The sequence below is a fragment of the Amphiprion ocellaris genome, chromosome 2, assembly GCF_022539595.1.
Source record: "Amphiprion ocellaris isolate individual 3 ecotype Okinawa chromosome 2, ASM2253959v1, whole genome shotgun sequence".
Taxonomy (NCBI): Eukaryota; Metazoa; Chordata; class Actinopteri; family Pomacentridae; genus Amphiprion; species Amphiprion ocellaris.
In genome coordinates this window covers 22,486,834-22,503,225 of record NC_072767.1, presented here as the reverse complement: position 1 = coordinate 22,503,225, position 16,392 = coordinate 22,486,834, and the positions used below count along the sequence as shown (strand labels likewise).

The 16,392-nt window shown below is 37.0% G+C and overlaps 1 protein-coding gene across 5 annotated transcripts in view; it reads right to left on the bottom strand.

Moving 5' to 3' along the window:
* Positions 1-3,603: 3,603 nt before the first annotated feature.
* tdrd5 (tudor domain containing 5) overlaps positions 3,604-16,392 on the bottom strand; it is a 33,700-nt gene continuing 20,911 nt past the window's right edge. For 2 of the 5 annotated variants that reach the window (XM_055014453.1, XM_055014448.1), the window contains 3 exons: positions 14,652-14,810; positions 13,412-13,716; positions 7,065-9,098 (listed from right to left, as the gene is read on the bottom strand). In XM_055014453.1, the coding sequence (XP_054870428.1) occupies positions 14,777-14,810 (34 nt within the window). In that variant the 3' untranslated portion in view covers positions 7,065-9,098; positions 13,412-13,716; positions 14,652-14,776. Of the gene's footprint in view, positions 4,404-6,881; positions 7,041-7,064; positions 9,099-13,213; positions 13,717-14,651; positions 14,811-16,392 lie in introns of those variants that run through there. The other 3 variants (XM_055014443.1, XM_055014444.1, XM_055014442.1) reach the window with 3 other exon arrangements.

Genomic DNA, 16,392 nt, shown 5'->3' with positions numbered 1-16,392 from the left:
GCGTCCCCTTCCCCCAGTATTTTAGAGAGACTGTTGTCTCTCAGTCCGGCAACACTAATGTGATCAGAAATGGGTTTCCATGTCAAAGTTTTCCATCCAAATAGATTTCCCAAGATTATTTTCTCAAAGTTCCCCATCCACACAGAAAAAACATCACTTAAATCTCTTTAGATGCTTGTGTGCATTTCAGAAGATCCGCTTTTCTTTACATTCTAGCTATTTTTTCTGTTGATAAGCAGTTGATTACAAATCAGTCTTGCACTGAGCACTAAACTAAGTAACTAGGGTTAAATTGTTTGGAACATAGACTGTACATAATTGATGGGTGTTGACTCTGGGTCTAACAAGTGAAGCCAATAGGGAACTGCCTCAAACGTGCATTCCTTCAAACAGCCAGTAGAGGGCGACAGTTGTGGTTCCCAACAAAGTTAAATTGCATAAAAGTCTATGAGAAAAGAGTCACATATTGGCCTGGCTGCACCTCATTATCATTTTGCTATGGTGGGAAAAAACTCCCCAGTTTTCTTGTATTTCTTTAAACCAGTTGTCTTGGACGGTGACAAGCCCAGCATGCAGTGATGGTGCCCCTGCAAAATAGGGACAGGGGAATTGTTTCGGTGGAACCTTTGTACACAGGGAGGCATGGACTGTCATTAATAATTCACCCAAAAAAAATTTGCAGGGCTGTCTTTCTTAGTGATGCAAAACTTCAAATTTTCATTGTAGTAGATTGCTAGCCTACAGATATTTGTTTTCCATAGTGAAGGGGTCTTTGAAAATTGTGACAGGTTGACAGCAGGAAGGTCAGAGAAGGATGCATCAAAACGTGGCTAATGGCAGGCTTATTCTCACGATCTACATCCCTTGAGACAGACAGATGAGGAAATGACCCTACTTCTCACTTGAATTGTTACCTCTGCAAAATGTTCCTAATGACCTCATGGCCTCAATCAGTAGTTGTAAGTCTTATTCAATACAGCATGATGGTCATTTTGTAAAATAAGGTTCCATTTAGTGTGAAGTAGATGATAAAGCAATGAATGTACATTCAGGTCTCTGTGAGATCTACCCCTCAATCATGATTGGTTTCAAAAAACCAAGATGACAATGGCCTAAGCATCTGACTCAATGTTTCCAGACGGTAGTCCACAAACCAATGGGTGACGCCATAGTAGTTACATCTGTCTTCTGCATAGTCTGTTTGGGAAGAACTACAGTTTATATGGGCACCGCATACTAACATGAAAATATCATTCCAAGAGTGAAGTACAGTGGAGAATTTGAGACCGACTTGTTGCCATTTGGCTTGGACAGCTTGGTTTCAAAGTGAATTCCCAAATCTACTCGAGAAAATCTGCTCTGAAGCAGTTCTATTGGAAAGAAAATTCCAGAGTTACTCCTGAACATTGTTCTCTGATCCTCAACTACCAAGCTGGCTTGTTCAAGGTTATTGGTACCAATGAAGGTTTAACCAGCTTATACTTGTGTGATAGTAGCTCAAACACATTGTGTTGATCTGTACTTGTGACTTAGATAAAAATGAAAAAATCACATATCCTGATCAAAAGTAAAGTAAAGATTAGTAAAGATTAAAGTAAAAAACAAAAAACAAAACAAACATTGAGTTTCAAGGGCTCTCATACTTTTTGTTGCTACTCTGTGTAATTTCAATGATTTTAGCAAAAGACAAAACAAACATTGAGTTTCAAGGGCTCTCATACTTTTTGTTGCTACTCTTTGTGTAATTTCAATGATTTTAGCAATCCAAACCACTTTTAAACAAATTATTTAAAACCATTTTCCTGAATTTCTCCTAATTTTGAAATCCCAGTCCACTACCCACTGCCATCCCTATCATTTCTCCAATGAAGATGTAAACAGGCACTATTGACCACTTAACAATGCACTTCACCAGCAGGATATATTATATGTCTCTTCTTTTATATTGAGCTTTATTGGGAAGTTTCAGACTGGACACCTTGAAAATGGGTTTGATCTGAACCAACAGTGTTGTTTCTTATCATGTTTGCATTGTATACAGTGCTTTAATTCTCAGTTGGTAAATATCACTTTAAAATATAACACAGTGATTTCTGGTGACATTTCAATTTCCTCTGTACCTACGAAGACAAACCAGGAAGTGGAGACGTGTGAAAATGGAGAGTGTAAACAAAAAGAAGAGAAAAAGGCAGAAGAGAAGCAAATGAAGAGGACAAAGGAGACAAAAAGGGTGAGAAAAAAGAGGACAGCAGGGCAGAAAGAAAAGCAAAGATGAGCTGAGGACAGAGTAGAGATGACAAGGAGAAAGGAGGTGAGAAGAAGAGGAAAGCCTTGTGAGCAATGTTCCCTGTAATTTTTCCTGAGTCTGAGCAAACACACAAACTCCCTGAGCGTCCCTTGGACCACTGTGAGCAACATCAGACGTGTGCACTGTGGTCACACCAGCATCACATCCATTCAAGTTACATGGTTCATTAAAAGAATCAAATTACAGCATTTACTTTTCTGTTAAAACACTTTGTCAACAGGAGCCAGTTGAAGGCTGCAGTGATTTTAGTGACACTACAATGTATAAGAGTGAAGTTATTGAATATTTGTCTCTCTTTACTGTTGCAGCGGTTTTGCAAATTGCAGACGGACCCTGTTCACTCCATAGACACCAATGTTATTCCTGTAGCTTGAAAGACAGCTACTTTTGATAAAACTGGGCTTGTAGCACATTGTCTGCCTTGCAACAATGGGAAAGAGGCACCGTTTATGTTTTGACAACCTATATCTAACGAGTTATTGATGCTGGAAGTCTGAATCTGTGAATATCTTTCCAACTTTACTGAACTTGGGGCCACTACCACCTAAGGAGTGATATATTTAATTCTGAAAAAAGCATTTAGCCATACTTAAAGCTTTAAGTGCTTTATTAACACGGAACTAAAAATTTTGTATTGTTTTATTATCACAGGTTCTGTCTGAAAAGAGGTGGCATCATTTTAAACAGTGAAATCAAACTAACAAAATGTAATGACCAACCAGTGAGTAATACTGGATTCTGCAAAAACATAAACAACTTTTTAAAAAATCTAAATCTTATCTTAACACAGTTAATGTATTAACTTATTTTTGTGTGTATGCATGTATTTATTGATTTATTTAGTACTGTTAACATATCAGAGTTCTGAGTGAGTTTTTCGTAAGATAGGCAAAGGCCATTTATTGATTACATATAGGCTCTTAAATGTTTATTAAAAACTAAAAAGCATTAAAAAAAAAAAACAACTTAGGCATTTATTGTCACTAAAATACTGTAGAGTACAGACCACATCAGCATGATTATAAGCATCCTCTGGTAAATGAACAACCAGATACTGATGTCTCTCACCATATGGACTTCAGGAGATGACTGGGGGATGATAAACTGACCTACTGGTTGGGTTCTCTCTGTTCTCATGTTTCTTACATGTTTGTCCCCTGACAGCTGGGTCCTAATGTTTTTTGAGCAACACACCATACTATGACGTTTTTACAATGATGGTTCTACTATGGAACCAGTTTGACATGTTCAGGTGTTCTTTGTGAGAAAACTCAGAGATTTCAGGTATCAGAAGGTGGTTTTCAACTTTCTTTATTAACTTTCTGCTTCAACTTTAAATTAAATTTCCTTCACTAACCCCGCCCTCTGGACTCCCAGTAAGCTGTGTTCCTATTGGCTGTCCAGGTGGCTGCTTGGTGTTATCAGGAACACCTGAGCAGCTCACTGTCTTCCTGCTTTATTTAGCTGCAGACAAACATTTCCTCTGCTTCTCTTCACCACTGAACCGGGTTTGGCTCCGTTGCTTCAGTTTGTTCTTTAGGCGTTGGCTTGCAGTTTCCAGCAGTAAAATCGTCTTTAATGTGTTTCTTGGTGTGTTTTAGGGCTTTGTACTGGATAGTTGTCTTGGTAAATGAGGTTCTTTAGCCACAGTTAGCACATGGTGCTAATGTGTGCAGTGATTAGTGGATTTGGTCCAGCTGAGTTGTGTCTTTATCTTGGCTGTAGTGAGTCTTTAGAGGTTTTTGGTCAGACACATTCTGTATTCTTGTTTGTGAACCAATGTTGGTTGTCCAGAAGGTAAGAGTTCCTGTCCTGATTCTCTGTTCTCAGAGGTTCTCTGGTAGGCTGCAGGAGACTTTAGCGTTTGGGTTGTGCTAGTTTGGTTTTTGTATGGTTTCATTTGGACGACTATCTTGAGGCCCCTCCATGTGGTTTAGTGAGGTTTTCTGGAACAGTTCTACAAAGCAACCTGCAGCAAAAGAGCCTTTGAAGGTGAGCTTCAGAGTAGAAATGAGACGGAAACCTTCTTGACCCGTGTGGTGAGGTCCTGTACCAAGAGTTTGAGCAGGTTGTGAAGAGTCTGTAGTTCTTTGGTCTGAAAGCACAAGAAGAGTCGACTCATTAAAGGAGAAAACAGGAGATATTGTTGGTTCTTCTGTCGCTCTGCAGTTTCCTTAGACTGAATATCAAGTTTATATTTTAAATGATTTCCCATGTGAGCCCAAGAAGACTTCAATAAACTCCCTCCATCCCCTGGACACAACATATTTTATTACCATGTTAAATCTTTTTTTTTTTTTTTTTTTTTTTTTTAATGTTTTTGAGTTTTAATCATAGTTTTTTCTCTTTGCTTGTTTAGTTTTGTCATCTGTGTAAAAGGTGCTAAACAAATAAAGTTGAATTGATAAACTGAATAATTGACTAACTCATGATTGTGACAACAGAAGTATTTTCATTGTGATTTAAGGGTTTATTTCATTTTTAAGGTTGGGGTTAAAATCTTGACAGAAAAAGAAGATTAAAGAAATAAACTACATAACAAAAAGCAATTAAATCAAACGAAAAAAATTAAAACAATAAAACTTTTTAAAAGTTTTATTATTAAAAAGATTTAAGAAATTTAAGATGTAATTTTCTAATTAAACATTTAATTTTTTTATTAAATGTTTTGTCTTTTTAAAGGTTTAATAATCCAATTAAATGTTTTGCATTTTTTAAAATGTTTAATATTCTTGTTTTATTTTTTAAATGTTTAATTATGGAAAATATTTTATCTGTAATTTTTAATATTTGTATTTTTAAAATTTTGTTTAATTTCATAATGACATGTATGTTGTTGAATTATCTAATTCAATATTTTGTCTGTTTAATAGAGTTAAACATTAAATACAATTAAATTATATGTACATATACCACCTTTTAATGTTTAGTTTTCTTTTTAAATGCTTCATTGTATTTTCTGTTTAATTCCTATTTGAAGTTTTATTGTCTTTAAGATGTAATTTTCTAATTAAACATTTAATTTTTTAATTAAATGTTTATTCTTTTTAAGGGTTTAATAATCTGATTAAATGTTTTGCATTTTTAAAAATGTTTAACATTCTTCTTGTTTAATTGTATTTTTTAAATGTTTAATGATGGAAAATACTTTATCTGTAATTTCTAATATTTGTATTATAAAAATTTTGTTTAATTTCATAATGACATGTATTGTATCGTGTCGAATGATCTCATTCAATATTTTGTCTGTTTAATAGAGTTAAACATTAAATTACATTAAATTATATTAAACAGACAAAATATTGAATGAGATCATTCGACACGATACAATACATGTCATTATGAAATTAAACAAAATTTTTATAATACAAATATTAGAAATTACAGATAAAGTATTTTCCATCATTAAACATTTAAAAAATACAATTAAACAAGAAGAATGTTAAACATTTTTAAAAATGCAAAACATTTAATCAGATTATTAAACCCTTAAGACAAAACATGGGTGCGTATATAGCTCAACGGGTTAAGTGGGTGACCCATGTACAGAGGCTGATCTTTGACACAGCGTCCCGGGTTCGAGTCCCGCTAGTGGCCCTTTGCTGCAAGTTTTCCCCTGACTCTTCTCCCCCATTTCCTGTCTGTCTCTCACTACACGTATCCAATAAAAGGCCAAAAAAGACAAAATATTTAATTAAAAAATTAAATGTTTAATTAGAAAATTATATCTTAAAGACAATAAAAGTTCAAATAGGAATTACACTGAAAATACAATGAAGGATTTAAAAAGAAAATTAAACATTAAAAGGTGGTAAAACATTTAAAAAGAAAAACCTTAAAGATTTAATCGAAACATTAACAGACTGTCTGAAGGTTCAAACTAACAGAGAACGACTCAAGAACTTTTAAGATTTCAGTCCTCAGACTGTGTGAAGGTTCAAACTAACAGAGAAGTACTCAGGAACTGAGAAGATATCAGTCCTTGGACTTTCTGGAAGTTCAATCTAACAGAGAACTACTGTGGGACTTAGAAAATTTCAGCCCTCAGACTGTGTGAAAGCTCAGGTCCTGAGGACTCGGGAGGTGTGGAGGCTTTGAAAGTCTTGGAACTGAGGGTTCCACCCTCCAGCACAAAGGCTGAAGTCCAACCTCCTGAGAAAAACGGTCGAGTCGAGACTCAAGTTAAAAAAAACTCGAAAATGGAAAAAAAATAGATGATAAATGCACAAAAAAAAAAAAAGTATCTGAGTGAGTAGCTCAGGGGCAAGAAGAGAGACTACCAAGTGGAAGGTAGTAGGTTCAAGACCCACCACTGGCATTTTTCTTTGTCTTTGTCAGGATTTTGATAAAATTTAAGAAGGGTCTGGTCTTGAACCAGCGACCAGCAGCTCTACAGGTAAACCCTTAACTCACTGAGCTACAGATCAGAGGAAAAGCAGTAATTTCCTCGTCCCTTTGGCATCGTAGTTAATAAAGTGACCACATGGGTGGAGTCACGGCGGAGAGTAGACGGGGAGGTGGGTGGCGGCCTCCTCCCTCTACAGACCTGACCGTGAACACCGTTGACACCCACCTCAGGGAGACGCTGCCTAAGATCTCAAGGCTGCTTGGTCGTGGTCTTTTTGGCACGTACTTTTCCAAGATGAGCCGGGAAGTTTAACACTGATGGAATGACACCAGGTCTAAGCCGACAAACTTCCAATTCCTCCTCAACCCATAGTCTCTGGGAAACCTACGTGGAGTAAGAAAAGTAGACAGAGAAGTAATTAAGTCTGTAGACAACATATTAAAAAGAAATCATGCTAATAAATTAAGTACAAAGAACCGAATTCGTCAATATACTGGAGACCAGAGCTATTTAATTTGATAAGTATAACCTTGTTTAGTAACATTTAAATTATTGGAGAGCAGTCCTAAAGAACTGCCTGTTATCCCAATCATAAAATGGGTTTGGAGGAAGAACATAGATGGTAATCTGGATATACATGAGTTAGGCTTTATAACTACTATTGGTAGTATTGGTGGTAGTAATAGCAATGTGACTACTACTAGTAGTAGTGGTAGTACACACTACTGCTGCTGATACTGGCACTGCTACTACAACTTGTAATACTATTACAAATGCTGATACTACTTCTACGGTTCTAACAGCTATTTTATACTACTGCTGCTTGTACTTTTAGTATTACTACTACTGCTTGTACAACTATTCTACAGCTACTATTAATCGTCTGGTATTTGCTTGTCAAGCTGCTAGTTCCCCTTAGTGTTTTGCTAGTGGCTAACCAGTTAGCTCTCATAGACTGGAAGCTCTCAACAAGATTTCATAATGAAAAAAGAGCCAAAAACTATTCTTACCTATGAAAAGTCATTCCAAGTTCCCTTGTCTCAATCGTACGACGCAGTGTGTAATTGTATGCAGCACAGTGAGCCGGCAAACTTGTTTCCGTTTTCACGCCGTCTACATCAACGGAATGCACTGAAACTTTGCCACCACTAGCTTAGCCGTGTCCTATCTACTCATTCATATCTATGAGAACAACGGTGGCTGCACATAAGGACGTCTGACGTTGATTCGCTACGTAAATACCATTATATACAGTCTATGGTAAATACGTATGTGAATCGCATCATTGGCTGCAGCAGCCAGTCACCGGTAACTCACTGACTCACATTGAAAAATAGCACAGAATGAATTGTTACGTGTTTATTTTATTTACAATTTAGGTTGGATTTTTTTTGTGCGCAGCGCAGATTTTCTGTGCGCAGAGACCGTGTCAGCAGTGCGAAATTTGTGCACGCGCGCAGCTTAGAGGGAACAGTGCACCATACTATGACGTTTTTACAATGATGGTTCTACTATGAAGCAAGTTTGACATGTTCAAGTGTTCTTTGTGTGAAAACAGAGATTTCAGGTATCAGAAGGTGGTTTTCAACTTTCTTTGTTAACTTTCTGCTTCAACTTTAAACTAAATTTCCTTCACTAACCCAGCCCTCTGGACTTCCAGTAAGCTGTGTTCCTATTGGCTGTCCAGGTGGCTGCTTGGTGTTATCAGGAACACCTGAGCAGCTCAGTGTCTTCCTGCTTTATTTAGCTGCAGACAAACATTTCCTCTGCTTCACCTGAACTGGGTTTGGCTCCATTGCTTTAGTTTGTTATTTAGGCGTTGGCTTGCAGCTTCAAGCAGTAAAATCGTCTTTAATGTGTTTCTTGGTGTGTTTTAGGGCTTTGTACTGGATAGCTGTCTTGGTAAAGGTGGTTCTTTAGCCACAGTTAGCACATGGTGCTAATGTGTGCAGTGATTAGTGGATTTGGTGCAGCTGAGTTGTGTCTTTATCTTGGCTGTAGTGAGTCTTCAGAGGTTTTTGGTCAGGCACATTCTGTATTCTTGTTTGAGAACCAACGTTGGTTGTCCAGAAGGTAAGAGTTCCTGTCCTGATTCTCTGTTCTCAGAGGTTCTCTGGTAGGCTGCAGGAGACTTTAGCGTTTGGGTTGTGCTAGTTTGGTTTTTGTATGGTTTCATTTGGATGACTATCTTGAGGCCCCTCCATGTGGTTTAGTGAGGTTTTCTGGAACAGTTCTACAAAGCAACCTGCAGCAGAAGAGACTTTGAGAGTTTTTAGGAAGTTCTGGAGACCAGACTTTAGAGCAGCAGAAACATTTGTCAGCAGTTTGAGCAGGAGAAGGTGAGCTTCAGAGTAGAAATGAGACGGAAACCTTCTTGACCCATGTGGTGAGGTCCTGTACCAAGAGTTTGAGCAGGTTGTGAAGAGTCTGTAGTTCTTTGGTCTGAAAGCACAAGAAGAGTCGACTCATTAAAGGAGAAAACAGGAGATATTGTTGGTTCTTCTGTCACTCTGCAGTTTCCAGTTTCCTTAGACTGAATATCAAGTTTATATTTTAAATGATTTCCCATGTGAGCCCAAGAAGACTTCAATAAACTCCCTCCATCCCCTGGACACAACATATTTTATTACCATGTTAAATCTTTTTTTTTTTAAATATGTTTTTGAGTTTTAATCATAGTTTTAGCATAGTTTTTTTCTCTTTGCTTGTTTAGTTTTGTCATCTGTGTAAAAGGTGCTGAACAAATAAAGTTGAACTGATAAAGTGAATAACTGACTAACTCATGATTGTGACAACAGAAGTATTTTCATTGTGATTTAAGGGTTTATTTCATTTTTAAGGTTGGGGTTAAAATCTTGACAGAAAAAGATTAAAGAAATAAATTGCATTTTAAAAAAAGCAATTAAATCAAAGGAAAAAACATTTAATACAATAAAACTTTTAACAAGAAAATTAAACATTAAATACAATTAAATCATATTAAAGAGAAAAATATTTAATTAGATAATTAAATGGAAGATACAATACATGTAATTATGAAATTAAACAAATGTTTTTAAACAAAAATATTAAACATTAAAGATGAAATATTTTAGATCATTAAACATTAAAAAAATACAATTAAACAATAAGAATATTAAACATTTTATAAAAATACAAAACATTTAATTAGGTTATTAAACCTTTAAAAAGACAAAACATTTAATTAAAAAATTAAATGTGTAATTCAAAAATTAAATCTTAAAGACAATAAAACTTTTAATAGGAATTAAACAGAAAATACAATGAAGCATTTAAAAAGAAAATGAAACATTAAAAGGTGGTAAAACATTTAAAAAGAAAAACCTTAAAGATTTAATCAAAAAATTAAACATTAGGAAAGAAAAAGGAATTTTTCAAACATGCCAATAAAACATTTGAAAAAACAACAAGCATTTTCTAGTCTGAAATGAAAACATCAAGTAGTTTCTTCAAACATTTCCTCTTTCTGTGTTCTTGGTTTGATTGTTGACAGATTTGCTAAGAACTCATTTAAGAAAACTGCTTTCCAGATAAAGTCTACTAGTAGTTGAAGGCATCGATCAAACTAATGTTACCTTCTGATCTCCACAAACTTTACTGTTCAGTGAAGAGAATCAAAGTTTGTTAAGGATTTCTAAAAAACCCACAGGTGAAGGTCTGAGAAGAACTCAGATGGATGGTCTAAATGTGAAATCAAGACTCATGGTCACAAGTTTTAAGGCTTCTGTTAACCAGAAAGTTCAAACTAACAGAGAAGTACTGAGAAACTTTTAAAACTTCAGTCCTTAGAGTGTCTGAACGTTCAAACTAACAGAGAAGTACTGAGAAACTTTTAAGATTTCAGTCCTTGGACTGTCTAAAGGTTCAAACTAACAGAGAACTACTCAGGAATTTCAAAGATTTCAGTCCTTGGACTGTCTGAAGTTTCAAATTAACAGAGAACTACTGTGGGACTTAGAAAATTTCAGTCCTCAGACTGTCTGAAGGTTCAAACTAACAGAGAACAACTGTGGGACTTAGAAAATTTCAGCCCTCAGACTGTCTGAAAGCTCAGGTCCTGAGGACTCGGAAGGTGTGGAGGCTTTGGAAAGTCTTGGAACTGAGGGTTCCACCCTCCAGCACAAAGGCTGAAGTCCCACCTCCTGAGAAAAATGGTCGAGTCGAGACACGAGTCAAAAAAAACTCGAAAACGACAAAAAATAGATGATAAATGCGCAAAAAAATGAAGAATTAGTATCTGAGCGAGTAGCTCAGGGGGATAAGAGGAGAGACTGCAGAGCAGAGGGTCGCAGGTTCAAGACCCACCACCGGCACTTTTCTTTCTTTGTCTTTGTCAGGATTTTGAGAAAATTTAAGAAGGGTCTGGTCTTGAACCAGCGACCTGCAGCTCCACAGGCAAATCCTTAACTCACTGAGCTACAGATCAGATAAAAAAACATAATTTCGTCGTCCCTTTGTCATCGTAGTTCCTGAGGAGACCACGTGGGTGGAGCTGAGGTGGAGTCTGGGTGGAGTTAGGGCGGAGAGTGGGCGGGGAGGTGGGTGGTGGCCTCCCCCCTCTACTTCTCCGCCTCCCCCGACCACCCACCACACCTTCCCCAACCCCACGAGTTCTTCGAGTCGCCACGAGTTCTTCGAGTCTCCACGGGTTTTCCCCAGTTTCTGGAGTTTCCACCAGGTCGGAGGCAGAACAACTTCACATGAAGAGGTGTTGAAGTCAGCCAGGATGGACTGACTTTTTACAGCCACTGGAAGGAAGACCACTAGAGGAGCAGGTCTTTAACCACCATCCAGAAAATCCATGGAGTTGGTCAACTTTTATCAACCTCCATCCAGACGTTCAACTTCATATCTTTGAGATTTTTAGCACCACAAACCTTTAGTATCACACTTTATTATCATTTATTAGGACTTTAATGAAATCCACTAGCAGATTTACTTTTTGTTGACAAACTTTATTCTTGTCGTTGTGGGACTACAGTATTTAAAACTGTTCCTTCTATTTGACCTCATGTTTATTAGTTTTAGTGGAGAAAGTTATTTTAATTGTCAATCTCTTAAAAACCAAATAATAAATTGGATTAGTCAAGAGCTTTAAATTTCTTACTTTATCATATTTTAAGTATGACAAAAAAATATAAAAATAAAGCATCAAATGAGACAATTTGACCTGTAACTGGCGTTATATCAATAAAATAGAATTTAAATTGTATGTATCTTGTAATGTTGGAGTAATTCAGCCATATATGTTGGAAAACACATTGTCTTTGTCCATTAATCTGTTGATTGTTTTCTCCAGTAATTCATTTCTTGTTTTGGTTTATAAAATGTCAAACCCAAATATATTCAGTTTACCGTCATAAAAACCAAAAAGATTTACATTCATGATGCAGGAATCAGGCAGTTTTTCACTTTTTATCTTAGTTTAGTCAGAAAGATAGTTGATAATGTGTGAATTGTTGCAGTTTGTGAGCAGTAAAAGGTTTTAATCTTTGGGGCCGAGTGTCAGAAAACATTTAGAAACCACCATCAACAAAACACTCAACAAAGATTTGAACATCATTGAAGGGAAATCCAACGTTTGCATGACAATGTCTAATTAAAGGACATTAATTTCCAATGTAAATGTGTGATATTCATCCTCTGGAGCTTTCTCTTCACATCGTCTTCCACCTGGACTGGTTTGGTTGGGAGTATGTGCAACAAATATTTGAAAAACTGCACTTTAACATCAATGAATGACACTGAAGTTTAATCTCTACATAAATGAGACTGAGTCTGGATGTGCTGCTCTGTCATTAACTCCTAAGTTTAGGGAAAGTTAAAACAAAAGAGGACAGTTCAAATAAGACTTGAGAATGAGCTTATTTTGAACAAACATCTCAGACTTTCTGAGCTTCAGCACCTATAGCAAGATATTTTAACAACAAGCAACTCAAGAGATCCAGAAGTTGGAGAGAGTTAGCTTTAGCTGAGCCAAAGAACATGTGGGATGCTAACCTAGCAAACATTTCAGACTTTTCTCTGTGAATTCTGAGAAATAATTTACTATTTAATGACAGAGCTACACATCTTAACTCAGTCTCATTAAACAGACTCTAATTCAGTGTCATCCATCCATATTAAAGTGCAGTTACCCAAAGTGTTTGTTGCATGAGCTCCAACAAAACCTGTCCAGGTAGAAGGCCACTTTGACAAACAGGAAGTGGAAGATTCCAAGCAGATTTATAGAAGGGGGAACCGGACTGTACTAAGTGTGGTCAAGTATAGAGGGGTGTTTTGTGGGTTTTTAAGGCTGATAATGATTATTAGTGAGACATTTGGAGTAGATATTCATTTGCAGTAAATGAAAGTATTTAAAATCTTGGAGTTAAACTTAGAAGAACACAAACTCTAACAGAAAACTTTGTTGATACGTTTTTGTTTTGTTTACAGATGTTAAGTTAAAGGAGTTTTATTCGTTACGTATAACCAATCAAATCACTCCAGAAGACAGAGCGACCACAGGTAGATAAAGGTTCAGAGCCAAAGTAGCACCATTTTTAAATGTATTTATTACTGTAAATCAGTAAAAAATAAAATACTGATAATCAGTAAATCAGTCAGCCCACAATTACTACAATTCTACAATGTATGTCTCTTTCCTTTGACTTGTTATTTGTACAATATACGATGTATATGATGGAGTTTTTTCATACCAAAGGCTATACTATGATGTTTTCTAAGAGACATACCATGCTACTCTGGTTGTTCTGGCTCTGGGCCGCTGCACTCCTCCTCTGTTGTTTTCTGGATTGTACTCAGCTGCATGCCTTCGTCCACCAGGCCTCCGTTGACTCGTCCCGCCTGCCGTCTCTGGAGCTGAAGCTGGATTGGAACAGACCAAAGTACAGTCCAATCACGATTCCAGCTGCCTCTCAAAAGGCTCCTTCATCTGGCAGGTGGCGGCACTTCTTCTGAGGGGAAGCTGAGCTGGTCTGGCAGAACTTTGGAGATGTGTTCCAGTGGTTGGTGGATGTGTGGGGAGATAGAGAGGGACCTTTGACTTGTTCAGAAAGGAAAACAGGGAACTCACTGGTAGTTTTAGTTTAGGCTGCTACTGCGGTGTGTTTTTGGGCTTGAAGAGGTGAACAGGAAGAGTTTTTTTCATATTGATTATCTTTTACTTTGTTCCTGGTTGGAATGCCCATCAATGTCAACATGAAGTTCACTTTTAGTTCTGTTTATTTATTTTTATTTTACTAACACCCATTTGTTTTTAACCCCCTCACATGTTGTGTTGTTGTAAACTTACTCTTTCAAATAAATTCTCGTCTAACCCTCTGGAAACCAGCGTTTGAACTGTTTTTGTGTTGCTCCTCACCTACTGACAGCTGTGGACTAAAGGCTATACTGTGAGGTTTTTAGAGCGACATGCTATACTATGATGTTTGTTGGGCGACACGCTATACTATAGGCTTTTTTAATTGACATATTACTGTGACTTTTTTTTGTTTTTTTGTTTTTTTTAGCAACATATAAGAATTCGAACAGTTTTAAAAGTTACTATACTTTTACTTGTGCAATGAAATTATTATTCTATGGCATTTTTTAGATGACATATTATACTCTGATGTTTTCTTGAATTACATTCTATTTTGACAATATACTGCACTATGACATTTTTTGAACCACATATCATACATGACAATTTTAGGCAACATCCTATCATTTTGCGCTTTTTGAACCACATAATAATCTATGTTTTGTTTTCTTTTTTCTTGCCAACATGCTGTACTATGAACTACAGGCCATACTATGTTATTCTTGAATAAAGCATACTATACTTTAACATTGTCTGAACTACATCCTATACTGTGGCGTTATACACAGAGTGCTTTGGGTACATGTTGATTTATAATCTAGATTTTTTTTCTGTTTTGTTTTTTTGATGGGATTACCACAGACCTGACCGTGAACACCGTCGACACCCACCTGAGGGAGACACTGCCTAAGATCTCAAGGCTGCTTGGTCGTGGTCTTTCTGGCACGTACTCTTCAAAGATGAGCCAGGAAGTTAAACACTGATGGAATGACACCAGGTCTAAGCCGACAAACTTTCAATTCCTCCTCAACCCATAGTCTCTGGGAAACCTACATGGAGTAAGAAAAGTAGACAGAGAAGTAATTAAGTCTGTACACAAAATATTAAAAAGAAATCATGCTAATAAATTAAGTACAAAGAACCGAATTCGCCAATATACTGGAGACCAGAGCTATTTAATTTGATAAGTATAACCTTGTTTAGTAACATTTAAATTATTGGAGAGCAGTCCTAAAGAACTGCCTGTAATCCCAATCATCACCTATGAAAAGTCATTCCAAGTTTCCTTGTCTCAATCGTACGACGTAGTGTGTAATTGTATGCAGCACAGTGAGAAGGCATACTTGTTTCTGTTTTCACGCTGTCTACATCAACGGAATGCACTGAAACTTTTCCCCCACTAGCTTAACCTCGCAGTAGTACGCAGCTCAAAGGGGCGTGTCCTATCTACTCATTCATATCTATGACAACAACGGTGGCTGCACATAAGGACGCCTGACGTTGATTAGCTGCGTAAATACCATTATATACAGTCTATGGTAAATACATATGTGAATCGCATCATTGGCTGCAGCAGTCAGTCACCGGTCACTCACTGACTCATATTGAAAAATAGCACAGAATGAATTGTTACGTGTTTATTTTATTTACAATTTAGGTTGGATTTTTTTTTTTGTGCGCAACGCAGATTTTCTGTGCGCGGAGACCGTGTCAGCAGTGCGCAATTGCGCACGCGTGCAGCTTAGAGGGAACAGTGCTTGTGAGTTGATGATAAATCATGACTAAGCATTACGCTGCTGGCTGCAAGTAAAGCCATTCATCAGGTGACCTGCTGCTCTGTCTGCTCTTCATTCAACACTGCTTTCTCTAAATACTCAGCTTCGATAAAGACATTGGTTTAAGATCGATTACACACGGCCAGTTAACATCAATATCTGTCGTTGCTAACTCAAGTGCAGATACGCAACAAAGAAACCACAATAAATGATCTGAGTATACCGTGCATGATCCGTCACTGGAAAACTAGCGCCGTCAGGAACTAACAGTGAGACAAAGTAGTTAGGAAATACTTTTCTATTGAGTGAAGTTTTTCCAAACACACCACAACAGCCATAATGCAACACAAACCTGCCTCTCATCTTGTCCTCAGTCATGAACAACCTCAGAAACTCCTTTAGCTGGAGGTTGTGATTCTGATCCCATTTGACTCAAACTGGTCAGTTTGATGAAGTCTACAGAAATAAATCATCAGGTAAAAGCAATGACGCATTTAATGCACTGTCAAGTTTTTGGATCTACAAAATTTGTGACAAAGCACAACCTTTGAGTTTTTCACTGTGTAAAGAAAACTGGAGGGAATCCCACTTTCAGCAGAGGGCCCGAATTTGAGCTCCACCGCTGATAATAAATGTTGACCTTCCAGGGCTTTCGCCTATTGACAGTCTTTTGATTCTATTCACAAAATTTCATGTCTGTGCCTCAAACACTCCGATGTGACCAAGGGGTTAAAATTGGAGGCGTGTTTATGCAGGTTACTTTTGAATTATATGCCCAATTTTCAAAAACAACATACTGTTTGATGCATTGGGTCAAGCTGAATTAAAGCCTGATGATGTAAATTTCTATCACGCT